This window comes from Falco punctatus, assembly GCF_963210335.1.
Source record: "Falco punctatus genome assembly, chromosome: 5".
Lineage (NCBI taxonomy): Eukaryota > Metazoa > Chordata > Aves > Falconiformes > Falconidae > Falco > Falco punctatus.
This window is the reverse complement of record NC_137584.1, coordinates 72,673,404-72,688,889: the sequence shown is the minus strand read 5'-3', so window position 1 is coordinate 72,688,889 and position 15,486 is coordinate 72,673,404. Positions and strand designations below refer to the sequence as shown.

At 44.7% G+C, this 15,486-nt stretch overlaps 2 protein-coding genes across 6 annotated transcripts in view; one reads left to right on the top strand and one right to left on the bottom strand.

The window, feature by feature from the left end:
* FBXO16 (F-box protein 16) overlaps window positions 1–10,519 on the bottom strand; it is a 42,293-nt gene extending 31,774 nt beyond the window's left edge. The window contains exons 1-2 of one of the 3 annotated variants that reach the window (XM_080388057.1): window positions 10,446–10,519; window positions 4,030–4,172 (exon numbers count right to left, since the gene is read on the bottom strand). In XM_080388057.1, coding sequence (XP_080244183.1) covers window positions 4,030–4,125 — 96 coding nt within the window. In that variant the 5' untranslated portion in view covers window positions 4,126–4,172; window positions 10,446–10,519. Of the gene's footprint in view, window positions 1–4,029; window positions 4,173–10,366 lie in introns of those variants that run through there. The other 2 variants (XM_080388058.1, XM_080388059.1) reach the window with 2 other exon arrangements.
* A 233-nt stretch (window positions 10,520–10,752) lies between these two features.
* FZD3 (frizzled class receptor 3) overlaps window positions 10,753–15,486 on the top strand; it is a 57,196-nt gene continuing 52,462 nt past the window's right edge. For all 3 annotated transcript variants that reach the window (XM_080388050.1, XM_080388048.1, XM_080388049.1), the window contains exon 1: window positions 10,753–10,864. The gene's annotated coding sequence lies outside the window, so the exon portion shown is untranslated. The remainder of the gene's footprint in view (window positions 10,865–15,486) is intronic.

Sequence of the window (15,486 nt, the reverse complement as noted above, 5' to 3'; positions counted from 1 at the left end):
TCTACTCCTTCCTCATCTTCTTCAGCTCTACAGGCTGGCTCCTGTGGAAGGTTCCTTTCACTGAAGAAGACTCCCTGAAGTTCAGGGGCTATGTGTGCATGACTGAAGGATAGCTCTGCAGACCGACTGCACTGTGCTACCTCTCATCTCCAGCTCCCTTCTTTGCAGCTGCTGCACACATGATGTGCCAACACAGTGCTCTATTCTCTTGGCTATACAGTGATGTGTGGTGTCTCACATGCTTTGTGAGACCAGAAGCTGAGCTTCCCACCTCTTTATTTTAGAAATCTCAGTTCTCCTGAGTTGGAGACATTGGGCACCTGAAGTCTCCTAGAACGGATACAGCATGGGTAGCTATCACACAGCTGTAGTGATGGCTTCAATCTTAATGCAGCAAGATTGTTATGAGTAAGATAGTAAGACCAGTCTTCGTTCCCTGGCCACTTTACAGTGACAACTAACAAGAAGGATGATCAGTATCAAAATACAGCAGAGGATTTATGATGTTGACCTTTATCCATAGGGAGCTAGACCTGAAAGCACTAACACGCAGCTTCCCACTACCACAAAACTGCCTTCTATACTCAGGATTGTGACCTGGGAAGTGAGGAAATGCTGTAAATTATTTTCCCAGAAGACAGATCAAAGAGGAAAAAGCTCAGCTTATAACTGCACATGAAAACAGCTATTAACCACAACTAGGAAACATGCTTGATCATTGTAAACTCCAAACATGTTATTGCTATGACAGCCTGCAAAGAAGGTTCCTGCAGAGAAAGACATTATCAGTGCTGATGTCTGGTGCAGCAGTTGACAGTGTTAGCTCTGTCTCTCTCAGCAGGAGTGTCACTTGCGAGGGGTGGGAAATGACATTTCTTTTATTTGTATGTTGACAGTTATTATTTGCTTTATTTGCATGTGGGACACTTGGCAAAGTAAAAAAAAACCCACAACCTTACAAGCTGAACCTGGAAAAGGATTTGCCACAAGCAAGTGATGAATAGTTGAAGATCTAAGTTTTGTGTTGGATAATTCAAGGGAAGCAGGGAACTATTTATATAACTGAAAGCAATGTTAATGGTCTTTGATCAAAGAAAGACACATAGTTGCTTTCAGCATTCTTGGAGATACATCTGAGCCAGCTCTGTCAGAAAGTTCTGCCTACTCCAGGCACTTGGAAGCATTAATTAGCAACAGAATGGCCCAAAATTGGTATAATCATCCACTGCCTTAATCAAGCCCATGTTTACTGTCCTCTCTTCCAAGGCCTTGGAACTGTACCTATAGCGTGCCTAAGCTGGCTGGCCTTTGATGCAGCCTGAGGCCTAGGTTGCTCCTGAGATCTGCTATCTCACATCCATGTCTTTTAAATCTTTTTTTAAAAGATTTTTTTTAAAATCTACTTTTAAAGGTAGTTTTAAATAAGCTCAAGTTCAAGGCTGTCTGGCAAATCCCTCCACAGTCCACCCTTTGCTGCAAATGCCATTGGGGGCTCTTCTACCTCATGCCCAGCAGAAGGCAAATCATCTCCCAGCTTCCAGTCCTTCCCTAAAGACAGCACAGCCCTGTGCTCAACAGGACTGGTGCTGAAGCCTGTCCAGTTTTGCTGCAGGCGAGCAGGCTGCCCTGTCTCCTACCTTTACTTCATCCTTAAGTTTAGCACAACCTTGGCAAATCTAAGGCTCCACCTCTGGTTTTCTGCCCATGAATGATGCATAATTTGAGGTTTCCTAATTCTGGCTTCTTGACTTTGGCCTGTCCCTGATGGTGATCCTGGCTTTAAAACAATCATGACTGCCCATGTCTCGGTTGTAACACCCCGGAAAGTCTTTTCTGTTCTAACCGCTGCTGTAAGGGCAGAAAACCACAGATAGGGGCAGCAGGACTTGGGATGTACAATACCCAGGAGAGAGCTGGGTCCTACCAACAATGCAGACAAATGTACTCTTGAGCATGTTTGAGAATCCAGGGAAACCTACAGGAACTACTGGTGGAGTACCCCCAGAATTACCCAAAATTAGACAGGTAGCAGGTTTTCGATACTAACGATTCTTGGCTCTGCTCCTAACAATAGTTTAGATAGAGATTAAATGCTTCTGCCTTGGATCAGCTCTGAATTCCCACCACTCCTGCCCCTCACTGCCTGATCTACTAACAAGTACATTTCTTACACACCTCTCCTCTCTACGTTTTCATCTTCTCCCTGTTTTTCACACGCCTTCTATCTATAAATTCTTTTCTCTCTTCATTCTTTCTCTTAGCTCAAGAGTGAAAAAATGAACAAAGATATGATTGTATGAAAAAGGTGCCTTCTCGCTCCCTATATATGTCAATTAGATTATCTCCTGATTTCAGCTGTCAGCAATATTTTTGTTGACACTATTTTTTTTTCCTGCTAACACTGCAGAGGAGTGTAGTGATATACAAAAAGGAGTTTCAGGCAGGTCAGTGCTTTAAAACCTGGATCACAAATAAGCAAACACTTTTAATCATGAATTTCATCACTGAGCACAGGGCTTGGAGCTTATGGTATGTTCTTTCCTACTTGGAACATCATGAAGCATTGGAGTATACAACAATCCAATATGAGCTCCTAAAAGTTTTGCTGCAGCCTAATGCAACATCAGACTGCCTAAGGAGCAGAGCAGTAAGAAGGTAGGAAAGGGTGGTTTTACCCACATACTTATTTCTAGTTAGATCATACTTTATTGCATGGTGTTGTGCATCCGTGAAAATACGTTTTAAAGGGTGTAGGAAACAGACATTAAAATGATTCAAAGGCTGGAGAATATGCCAGATTGAAAGGACTTCAAAGAGCTCAATCTGTTTAGTTTATCAAAAAAAGTTCAAGTGTTGGCTTGAAGCAGGGTAAAAGTCCTTCCACAAAGCAAAAATACTGGTTACAGAATAGTTTAATAAGCTGGCAGAGGATGATTTAAATGATGGAAGCTAATGCTAGAGGTATTCAGACAGGAGACAAGGTTTCATCTTTTCATGGTATAGGGGATTAATCATGAGAATATTATCAGGGAAGTGATGAAATTTTCATTTCATAAGGAATGAAGATTCTTAGCCCCCAAGGAAGTCTGGATACCTTTGTGGAAGATACCTTTTAGCCAAATTCTAGTAACTGAGCTGAATACTGGGAGAACTGCGCAAAACAAGAGGGCCCAAGAAATCCAGGAAGCCAGACTACATGATGTAATGGCCCTCTCTGGGTTAAATTCTATGAATCATCAAGAGAAATTTAAACTGAATTCTGAGGGAGGTATATGCTCCTGGTGATACATGAGCCAAAACCCCCACAGTTACATTAGCAGATCCCAGATATAGTATACAGAGTGGGAGGTTAGGAAATGCATCTCATTATTTATAAATTGAGTGCATCAATTCAGTTTCCAAAATACCAAGCTAGCCTCGTCAGTGCAAGGCTAAGCAGAGAACCCAGGGCATGCGTACAAAGGTCTCTCCTACAAGTTGAGATGGAGCACTCTGGCCACTCAGAAACTTACACTGACACTCAGTTTGCTCTGGGGTTAATCTGAAGTCTTCTGGTGCAGAAAAAGAATCATTTGGTAAATTTCACCAAGACATGGATACACATTTATTGTTTAAAAACAACTGATTTGGCAAAATAACAATACTTGAACTAAATTCTTGTGTGCTTTAAACAATGTACATTAGAACTTTCCATTTTTACATAACATTAGTTTTTATATATATGTATACATAATAAAAGACTGTATGTGTGTTTGATATATACATACCTCTAATCTTTAAGTTCTTGTTAGATTACTTATGACCTACACAGGCAAAAACATAGTAAATTTTTTCTAGGACATGAGAATCTGTGAAGTGAACCTGAGAATTTGTCTTGGGATTTAAGAATATGCGAAACTGACTGGACAAGATCCTGAGCAAGTGCTCTAACTGACTTTGCCTTGAGGGCTGGACTAGATCTCCAGAAGTCCCTTTGACCCTCAACAATTCTGTGATTCTATGAAATTCAGCCATTTGCACAGAACTTGCCTTGTCATTCATGAGCTGGTGGTTCAGCGGAGTCCACATGCTCATCTTGGTCTGTAGCTTGGGGCCATCCACGTTTCTAGGAGGTGCAAATGCCATAGATTTAGGAGATCGTGGATCCTCTGGTGTCTTGTCAGCGCCAATGGCTACGAAAATTGAACAGAACAAAGACCAACATTACCTCTGTGCTACTCCATTACATGTATGTAAGTGAAAAGCAAACAATTGTAAGAAGGAATCCAATGATTTCATAGCACAGCAATGATACAAGTAAGATGTATTTGGAAGTCAGTTAGGGTAAGGCCTTTCATTTTCTCTACCCACAGTAACTGTGACAGTAAAGGCCAGATTTCCTAATGGAATCTCTGTGCGCTAATTTCATATAAATAATTAATAATTAAGCGGGTCTTCCCCATCACAAATGTTACTGAATATGCCTTTGATTTTTACTGGATGAATGATCACAACAGGGTATTTGCAGTGAGCTAGAAAGTACACAAAAATTCTCTTTCCAGTTGTTGGCACTGAGAACTGGAGATAACTTATGCATCTACTTAAGTAACACTAGCTTGGTTTTTACTGATTCTGATGGGCATATAATGCCAAGTCTCAAAGGGCCAATTTGCTTCTCTGACACTTAACTGAAAGAATAAAACCCAGAGTGGTCTAGAATTGGCTGCAATCTCTCAGGGTCCTGTGTTCAGGCAGATTGGTTTAATGGTTTGGACTGACTGTGCTGCTCTTTTAAACAAAAAATTCAATGTGAAGTAAATTGGGCATTTAACAAAATTTTCCCTTCCCTTTTGTGCCACAAAGTAACTGGACTTCGTTCAAAGTCATTTGTTCATAAATTCTTGCCCAAACATAGGAAAAGCTTTTTTTCCTTCATCTTCTATCCTGCAGCTGGATTCCGCAGGATAATGTCATTGCTCACCTCAGGCATCCAATTTCCAGGCTGGAGGCTTAAGCTGCAGGAGCCTGAAAACCAAGTCATTTCTTTACCACATTAAAAAATATCTCAGTTCCCTGCATATAGCTATTAGGCAATTTTTCTGTAAACACTTCAGATCGCTTTAAAGCTTCGCGGTGGCAAGGTGATTAATAGGACTTTTGGAACAAAAGAAAAGGCAAATCTACTAAATAACTCCAATATTGTGTTGCCAGTCTACCCTGAACTCAAGCAGCTCAAAACCCACCCAGCGAAAGGATCTTTCTAGCTAATACAGCTCTGAGGTTCACAAGACATATCTTTGTGAAAGCCCAGTTCCCCAGACAGAATTCGGGTCTAGATCAATGGAAGATTGATCTTCAAAACCCACTGCAGGATCTGTCCGGGCACATGACCTTTTTGATTATTTTTTCCTCCCTTTCTTTCCTAAGTTATTATGGAATCAAACAAATACAAAGAAAAAAGAAAAAAGAAAAATCTGTCACATCTTTCTGTATCTGGTGATGTAATATGGTTCGTGGTTAGAAAATAAGTTCATTACAAGACTCTGAGTTCTTTCTGTTTCTTTGTTTTTGGTTTTTTTTTCTGGAGATCCTTAACTATCTTATTGTCTGCACACTGCAATTTTAACTTCCCAGAGAAGCCACTGAAAGCTAAAAGACTTAGTAAGGTTTCAAAGCTGCACATTCGGTAGTTGGCCAATGTTAGAGGTTCCTTGTGTAACTGAGTAGGTGTATTTGGGATACACATTTGCTGGGATCACTTACTGGGTTGTTTTTTTTGTTTTGGTTTGGTTTGGTTTTCTGCAAGGCCCCTGCCCTTTTCAATGCACAGAAATGCAACATTACAAGCTACAGAAACAGCTCCACTGCCAAAAAAACAGGTTCAGGCAACCGTGTCCTGTTTTTCAGGGACAACCTTCTACATTAGTCACAAAAACATCAGTTGTCACTGCAGCACACTCCCAACCCTGGATTCATGTTCCAGTTTCCCTACGCAGACATGCTTGCTTGGTGCTGGAGCAGCTGCGTTCACAAAGCACCTCTGTGAACTGGTGTGTTAGCAGCTCGTAGTCCAAAGAGACAGTCGTGCCTCTGGACCCTGCTGAGAGCCTTCCGTGCCAAAAATGTGGCTCAGAACCTGGCAGAAGTCATATTCCCAGCTGCACATGCTGTAAAACTGCCTGAATCGCATTTGATGTTCGAGCATGATGTGTAAACAGGGCTGCAAAGGCAGGTACTATCAGGCAAAAAGGTGAGCGTAGCCAAACGTTTTAACTTTGTACCCGATGTGCCAGCCTGCCAGCCCTCCCTCATTAGCCCTTGGCTAGCACAGTCACACAACCACCATCCACTCTGCTCCTCACCTCCTCAGCTACACAAAGTCGTGACAAGGGGAGGGAGGCAATTCCACGTCCAGCCTCAGCAGCTTGTGTTTACAGGATGAATTCTTCGGTGAAGTCAGAACTGTGCAGTGTCACTTTAGCACATGTGTTTTACTGGGGTTCCTCAAAGGCACGCTGTACATGCTGGGACTCCGTGCCCTTACTTAGTAGGTGACCTTGAACTTCATGGGATGCATCAGAGGAGCCAGCAGCATTAGAAAATCTAGAAGCACCTTACCTGTAACATGCAGCTAGCCTAAAAACTGGACTGCAAGTTTTTTATAGGCATTCTAAGAAGAGACTTGGTTTACCAAAGTTTAGCTACCTGTTCCCTAAAGGAAAACCTGCGCTTGTCTTCACCCTGAATGCCCTATCCCTGGCAGGATTGACAGCTAATTTGGTTTCCTCAAGAGCCTAGAGTAACTCTGATCAGAGTTAATCCGTGACACCAGTGCTAGCTTAACAGTTGGATCTGATGATCTTTGGATGGATCTTTGGACTCGAAGATCTTTTCCAACCTGAACAATTCTATGATTCCATGATTTTGTGACACTGAGGTTGCAGCAGCAGCTTGCTCAGTGCACATTAAAAAGCAGCTGGTGCACTGTGCAGACCAGTGATTGTCAAGCTGTTAGCCAGGGCCCCACTTTTCTTCTGCAATGGTTGTTATCTTTGGACTGGCTGCCCAAAATAACATTCCAGAGATTGCTCCAGCTTGTTCTTCATGTATCCTGGGATGAAGTTGATCAAGCTCAGCTGATCTGAAAACATTCAGCCAGCAAGAGACATGAGATGAGGTTAACAAGAAATCAAGCTCTAAGGGAAATGTTGGTTGACCCAGAGAGGAAAAGCTATTGACACATGGTGCTAAAGAAATTATCTACTGTTATTCTTCTAGGAAAAATAAAAAGGCAATGTAGGAGCAGGTGGCAGGCATAGTAAATACCAGTGCAAAAGAGTTTTGTGGGAAAGACTGGGGAAAGACCAATTTTTGTGAGTACATAGAGTTTTCAAGCTGGTTGTTTGATTAACCTCACACTAAGTTGGTCAGAGATCTCCAGAACACAAATGTTAAAGAGCAAAACTACCCAGGTTGCTACAGCCAGAGAGTACTTAGGAATGGTTCACAGTTCGAATGAAAGGATATACTGAGTGGGGATCCAAGAGATTTGTGCTTTTTGAGATGTATGGAGAAAACACACGTAATTTCACAGGGCAGGAAACAAGAATGGCATGGTCTAACAGCAAGACAATTTCAAGATCGAAATTCTGCTGAAGCCAATGGAATACTTTCACTGATTTCAGTACAAGTTGACTCAAGCCCTTGGTTTAAAAAATGTAATTGCATTTAAGAAAGATTAACAATACATAATGATCATATCACATTAACCAAGGGCATTGGAATAATTTCCTTTAGCTAGGTTAATCTCTGCTTAACCCTCTGGCATTCCAGAGGTTTGTGCAAACCATACTCAAAACAAGTCCTTCAGAAGCAGACCTGCTTTATTAGTGTTTTTGACCACATCCTATAGCAGTCAGCCTTTGCAGTTCAACAGAGCCTGGTGCACTCAGGTTTAAGGATGCATTTTGCAGAGAAAGAGCCTAATCACATTGATCCATGTGACGACAATAGCACAGTCGAGGAGTTCAGTTGCGAATAAATGGAATTCAACTGAATCACTCTTAAGCTCAGACAGGAAAGTATTTTTTATTGTAAATTATTATATTGACAATAAACAGTGTGATGATTGATGCAATGGCAGAAACGCTTTAAAGAGCAGTAACAGGAAAACAATCTAGAATGTATGCCAAACTACAGGGCATTCAAAATAGAAAAATTCCAAGAGGATAGCTCTGGGTGGAACAGATAATGTGAAACAGATCCTCAAATGTAAGGGAACACTTAGAAAGATGGCAAGAGGAGAAGGGCAGGAGGCTAAGTGCACATTTACAATGATTTACAACAAGGAGGCCAATACTGCACTCCTTTCCCTCTAGCTAGCCCTTAACCCACAAGCTGCAAAGCACTGCTATCATCCAGCCTTCCACATTCGGCACCTGCACTTTGCACAGTGATGCCCTGTCCTCAGTTAATATGGCCACTCTGGCTGCATGATATTGCTAGTGTTCCCCACTGCTGCATCAGCCTTGTCACGGTTGTTCCCAGTGCTGTGGAAGGCTCTGTGATCCTGACACAGAGGTTTGCCCAGCTGGCTTTGAGGATCTCTGTGGTACCAATGCTACAGCATCAATAAACCCCAGAGCACAGCATTGCCACAGCACTGATAAACCCAAACACCTGCAGCACCTTGTGCTACTGGTATTTTTGACTTCCCCAGCACCACCACCTCTGTTGTACCCTGCACCACCTGAGACCAACACCTCTACCCCTGCCAGGGTGTGCTAGAAATGTCCCTGTGCACAAGAACGCAAGGCTTGTGTACCCCTACGATCCCCCTTACCCCAGGCGGTGAATAACTAACTGCATTCCTCACTGCTCCATGATGCCCACCAAAGCATCGATACCTCTATATACCATTGCAGAGGTGATACTCTCCAATAACCAACAGACCCAACCCCCCTTGTGCTCCTCCATGCCCCCTACCCATGCCCTTGCTATGCTGCTTTAACTTCCATACCGATTCTCTTCATAACCATGGCTCAAAGGTGTGTCAGAGGAAATTCAGATATTAGATATTAGGAAACATTTCTTTACCAAGAGGGTGGGAAAACATGGAAACAGGCTTCCTAGAGAGGTGGGAAATAGCTCAAGCCTGTGAGTGTTTAAAAGGCATTTTGAAGATTCCCTTAATAATATGCTTTGACTTTTGGTCAGCCCAGACGCAGTCTGGCAGTTGCCCTAGGTGATCATTGTAGGTCCCTTCCTACTGCAACTATTCTATCCTATCCTACCCCCTTTACCCCACAGCATCACTCAGCTTCAAAAGACCCTCTTTGGTCTCCAATAAACCCAGCAATTTCCCTTCCCTGGTTGTGATAATCCTTGACTGCTCTTCTCTGTGCCCTTGTTACAAATGTTCTCCAGGATCTGCTCCAAGCCCAGAAGCACCAACTCCCACTCCTGCTCCACATCAGTCTCCTTGTGTCCTACAGGGCCAGTGTCCTCCCAGGAGCTGTCACAGCACTGCATAGTCCCAATGACATTACACCCAGGGGAATTAATCAGTATTGATCCCTAACACCTTTTATCCCCCAAATAAGACAACAGAAAGGTCCCTTTTATCCCTAGAGAATAAAGCATTTCCCTTTCTACTCCAACCTCACTGAATTTATATTCTGCTCTGCAGTTGGATGATCTATGATGTTTTTATCTCAAAGTCCACCAGAACTTCCCTAGTCCTGCAACACATGCAGTTACACCGCCCAGTGTCCCCGCAACCTGCGATGTCCCGATAGCTTTCTCCACCCCACTTTAAAAGGCAGTAGCAAACCTCAGCCGCTCACAAGTATGTCTCTAGGTACCAATGCTTTTCCACACATTTACTGAGTTTCTACTCTTTGCATGACAACTTTATGCACTGTCCTTTTGAGCATTAATATTTCTAAGTACTCCTTCCATCCACAGACTGAAATCTCTCCCAGCACCCAAAAGCAACAACAACCCCCTTGGGCCCCAGGCCTGACAGCACTGCAGAGGGGCTGCCCCCAGGCCTGACAGTGCTGCAGAGGGGCAGACCCCAGGCCCTTTGTGCCTCAGTGTCCCCCACCGTAGCGTTTATACCACAGGGTGCCTTGGAGACCCCCTTGCTAACAGCACCGGCCGTGCTTGGTGCACACAGGGGTCTTCCATCTCCCCGCCAGACTCCCTCTCTGCACCCTACTGTATCTGTTATCCGCTCCACACCCCCCACGGAGTTTGTGCTCCCCTCTCTTTCCACTGTCCCTCTGTGCCCCGATGCATTTGTACCCCCTTCCCCATGCCACACCGCGTTTGTTCCCCCAGTGCCCCACAGCACTCGTCCCTTCGCGCCCCACTGCGGCCGTACCTCCTCACCACGCACCCCCCTGTACCCCACTCTCTCCCAGGGGATGCGGCCACTCCCGTGTCCTGAGGTCTGAGGAGACCTGGGTGACCCCCGAGCTCGGGGCCGGGCCGCCCGTCACCTGCCTCCTCCCCGCCCGCGGGCGTGCGGCCTGCTCCTCCCGCAAGGCCGCTTCCCGTCGCTATGGCAACCGCTCCCCGCGGGCACCCCGCCCCCGGCAAGTGCGCCAGCCAATCAGATCCTACCAGCGGGGGGCGGGAAGGCAGAGCGGCCGGAGGTTCCGATCGACCTAGCAACCTGCTCGGCTCTTTCTGATTGGCTGGTTCGCTTCGGCAGGGAGAGGGGCGGGGCGCGGCAGGGCGTGACGGCGCGGGGGGGCGGGGCGGAGGCGCGGGGCGGGGCGGGCGCTGCGGCGGGGTCGGGCGCGAGGAGGCGCGGCCGCTGCCTCCGCCGCCACCTGAGGGAAGGAGCGGGGCCGCGGCGGCGGGACTTCGCGCTGAGGTAACGGCGGGGACCTGGGCCGCGCGGAGAGGGGGCGGGATGTAGAGATGGGCAGCGGGTTTCCCTCAGTGATGTTGTTCTTTCATCCCCACAGCGTCCGTCTCGCTCGCTAAGGGGTAGAGACACCCGCTCCCGGAGACGGCGCTGTGGGGGGCGGCCATCAAGCGTCTTCTGGGCGGGGGAGTGTGCGGAGCGGAGGGTTAAGTCCCCCACTCTGATGTGGCGGGCGGCCGAAGGACGGGGGATGCTAGTCCTCTCCTCCGCGGAACGCCATGGAGGTGCGGGATCCACCCCCAGTCCCTCTGCAGCGCCTGGGAGCCGGGAGATGCTGGTCCCGTGCGTTCCCGCTCCCCCTGCCCCCGCCAGTGCGCAGGGGACCCAGCAGAAAGGGATGCTCGTCCCATGCATTTCCCCTCCCTTTCCATTAGCCACCCAAGGGGAGGGGATGCGAATCCCAGGTACTCCGCTTCCTTCTCCTCACAGTGCACTGGGGACGCGGGGGAGAGGGATTTTAGTCCGTGTGCGCTCTCTCCCCTTTTCTCCTTGCTGTGTGTGCATCCAAAAGGAAAGGGCACCCGCTGTCCCTCTCTCCCAGCAGTGTGGTGGGGACCGAGGGGGAGGGGGTGCCGGTCCCCCTCCACACACGTGCATCTTTTCTTCTGCAGTGCATTGAGGACCCAAGAGGTTGCTAGTCCCACGCTTCCCTCCTTTCATGTTGCAGTGTGGTAGCAGCGACCTGGGAGGAAAGGGATGCTAGTCCCATGTGCATCTCCCTCCCCCCTTTCCCTTTGCAGTGCAGGAGGGACCCAAGGGGATGTTGGCTCGATCCATGTACTTTTCCTTTTGCAATGCAGCAGTGGGGACCCGGGGGAAGGGATGTTAGTCTTACCGTACATATATATTATTCCTTTTCCTTTGCAATGCAGCAGGAATCTGAGGGGATGCTAGTCCCGTGTGTGCACTTGTTCCTTTTGGCTTTAAAACATAGGGGGAAAGGGGATGCTAGTTTAGTCTGCACCCTACCTCCTCTTCCAGTCTAAGGGATGACAGCTAGCTTCCTCTCCATTTCCCATGCAATATGAACTCATGCAGAGAGATGCTAGACCTGTCCCTCCATATGCATGGAGAATCGTGCCTCTTGCCGGAAAGAGTTTCTGCCTTTCTGTTCTCCCTGCGGGGAGCAGGGACTGTTGTGGTGTCACTGTGAGGAGGAAGAGGAGATACTGTGCATCTCTTCATTCTGCCCTGTAGTACAGTGAGGAGGAGCATGAAAGAATGGGTGAGTGTAGCACGTGCCCTCTGTCCTCCATGGCCTTCTATTTGAAATAGGGGATGTGGGGAATTATAATGTGGTTCTCCCTTAGTACGTAACAGAAGTGGAACAGGGGAGTACAGCACTGGGGTTTCTTTCCCACTGGCTAATTAAAATGGAGTTGGGAGAATAATGTGCCTTCATGTGGGTGGGAATGGATTGGGGAAAAGCTACCAGTGCTGGTATGCAATGAATGAGTTCCTTTCTCCATGATCAGAACTGAGTGGGGAATGACTAAGGTGACATTCTCCTCTTCTCACTTGTACAGGAGTCGTCTAGTTTGTTGTTTTATCACCCTGTTTCTCTGAGACAGATTAACTGTGAATTGATCCACCTACATACTTCTAAAGTCTGATGACTTTTTTTTCCTCATTGCCCCCCTCCGATTTGCTCCCTTTGTAACTCTGAAATTTATTTGAAAAAAAAGAATAATTTCACTTGTGTGAGTCAACACTTTGATTTCATGATTTTCACTCTTTATAATAGTCATCTATGCATGGCCTAGTTTATTCTTTACAGCAGGAATTGGATGAGCTTCTTATGATTATAAATAATGTATAAATCCATAACCACACTAACAAACTAGCTGTTTCCTACCCCTTTTGCCTGCAGGTTTTTTCTGCAGTGCCTTGGGGTAGGTAGGTAGGTATCCCCTCCTCCTCTTTTATCCCCAGTGTCATCGAAAGCGTTTCTTTTTGTTTTTATGTACATATAAAAATAACCACAAAATTTCATATGTAGAGGCTTAACAAAGAGTATACTGAACTGGATCTGTGGTAAGAAACTGTCTTGACACTAAGGATTGCTTATTACAGCATTCATCTGTCTACACCAATTAATAGGTCATCTATATACTTGTTTGCAAAACTTTTGTCTCCTTTTGCAATGATATGGTTGTCTTTTTTTCTTCATTTCACCTTGATTTTTTTTTTCCATGAAAGAGCACTGGGTAACTAGGCTATATAATTTGATGTTCTTTTTTATCTCTAGTAAATATATGCTTTATGTCCTTTATGATGCTACATAATAATAAGATCTTGAGCATAAAATGGAAAAGTCCTGAAAGAACACAATGACAATTTTTCTGCTTTTTGCACAGTTAAAACTTTTCGTGGCTTGTTGAATCTACGTTTTTGTATGGTTTTTTTCCAGTTTGAGGTTGTGGGGAATTCAGAGGATGGGTGGATTTGTTTGGGGTCTCTACTTTGAATGTCATTAATATGATGATTTGTGTGAAGTGTTCTTGGAGTTTTTCCCAAGACTTTAGATCCTGACCTGGATTTGCCCAATGTTCTTGGTTCAAACTAACAGAATAACTGGTGCAAGTACGGTGAACCTCTTTTATGAAGCATTATCTACTGATTGCTGCTGGAATGGCACCTGAATTACAGGGTGCATGCTAAAGAGTCAGTTGCTAATCCATACTGCAGATTGACTTTACTGAAGTTGTTGAATAAAGTCTTTTGGAGTTGGTGACCAAAGTGTTTGGGAAAAAGGAAAAAGGTACTTGAAGCCAGTGTTGTGGAGGTGACAGCGAACTGAAAAAGCTTGTTTTCCTTATTTTGGTGAACTATTATTAAAATGTTAAAGTCAAAGGACTAGATTCAAAGAGGATTAGGCACCTTGTATAAAACTAAGTAGGAATTGGTTTTGTCTGTCTGTAACTTGTGATCCTTCTGGTCAGCATGTGAGAATATGCAGAAGTCTTCAGGTTTAAGTAATGCTGCCTGAATACGGGATAGTTCAGGTCTTTGGTTTTTTTGAGAGGTGCCAATGCTGCCTGGAATATGGGATAGTTCAGGTCTTTGGTTTTTTTGAGAGGTGCCAAATTCTTAAAAAGTAACTCTTGAGATGTGCCTGCCTTAGATCAGAAAGACATAGCTTTTCAAAGCCACATGAACTTGAAATTGGACTACAGTCAGGTGTGGTTAGATGTAGCATGTCTTAAATATTGTGCCTAATTCTGATCTTTTACGTTCAGTGTGTTGACTGCTCTTCAGACAACGCTTGGCTCATAACATAAGAAAGGCACTGTGATTTGAGCTGTGTTGCTTGGTTCTGCCACCTAAATTAAGGTGCAGATAGTTCTCTCTGCTTTTTTTTTTTTTTTTTTTTTTTTCGGGGGGGGGACATGGTTTAGAACAGTTTCCTTATTTGTATTCTTCATGTACTTCAGTGCTGCCTCAAACACGGGTTCCCTGTCAATAGCTGTGAGAGAGTAAGCAGCCTGTGAAAGCAAGTTGTCAATGAACTTAATGTGGTTATGTTTAGCATCTTGGTCTTTTTCCTATTTACATGTTTGTTTTTACCAGCCTGTCTTGAGCAGCTACAGCCAAAAACATTGCCTCACATGATCTGAAAGAGCAACACAGAATTGTTTAGGTTGGAAGGAACCTCTCAAGATTATCTAGTCCAACCCACAAAGTGTATGAGGGTTTAAAGAGGTATATACTATTAAATTTTTCTGACCATAACATAGGCCTATGTAAACAAAAGTGTGCATACATAACTTTTTTGACCAACTGATACCAGTAGAAGTCTGGTAATTAACTCTTGTACCTCTCACTAAGTTTGCTTTATGGAGAAAGGAAAAATTTTTCCTCTCTGATGTGTGGAATTTATTTCCCTTCCTGAATATCGAAGGAAAAAACATTACTCTCTCAAGACTGGAAGTCTGTTCAAATTTGTGGTTGTCTATTCTTGGGAATATTGATGAAGTACTTAGGGTTTTCTGGTTCAAACAGAATTTTAAATTTCTGTTACCTTTTTTAATGATTTTTTTTTTAAAGCAGTTGGTTAGAGACTGAATTTTGCGATTTTTGTTGCTTTAAGACAAAATTGTTATAAGAACAGGGCCTCTCTGTACTCTGACAACCCTATCAACTTTTTCCATGCCTTAGCCTCCAATTCCACAGTTTGTTTCTCTAGTTGATGAGCACAATATGCTGAGTCCCCATTCTGCTTGTTCCACTCCAGCCCCTTAGTGCTGAGAAAATGCAGCTTCAGCCCCGGGCAATGATTGCTGTTTAAATTGGCTCTATAGGTAGAGTGGAACTGGCAGAGCTACCTTTGCAATTTTCACCTTTGAGAGTGTGTGGAGAAAGGGGTGGTCAAAGAATGCTGTTTCTGGCTTATCCTTAGCTGTGATGGTGGTTTCTGGAGAGAAAGATACGAGATACGTGTGCAAGTAAAATGGATTAGAGACAACAAAAAAGCTTTTTACAACGAGACTAAAATTACATATTTGAACACAGGTAGCCAAACCATGACTGTAGCTTGTTGGGCAGAACAGTAGTCTTCACTCCTGCAA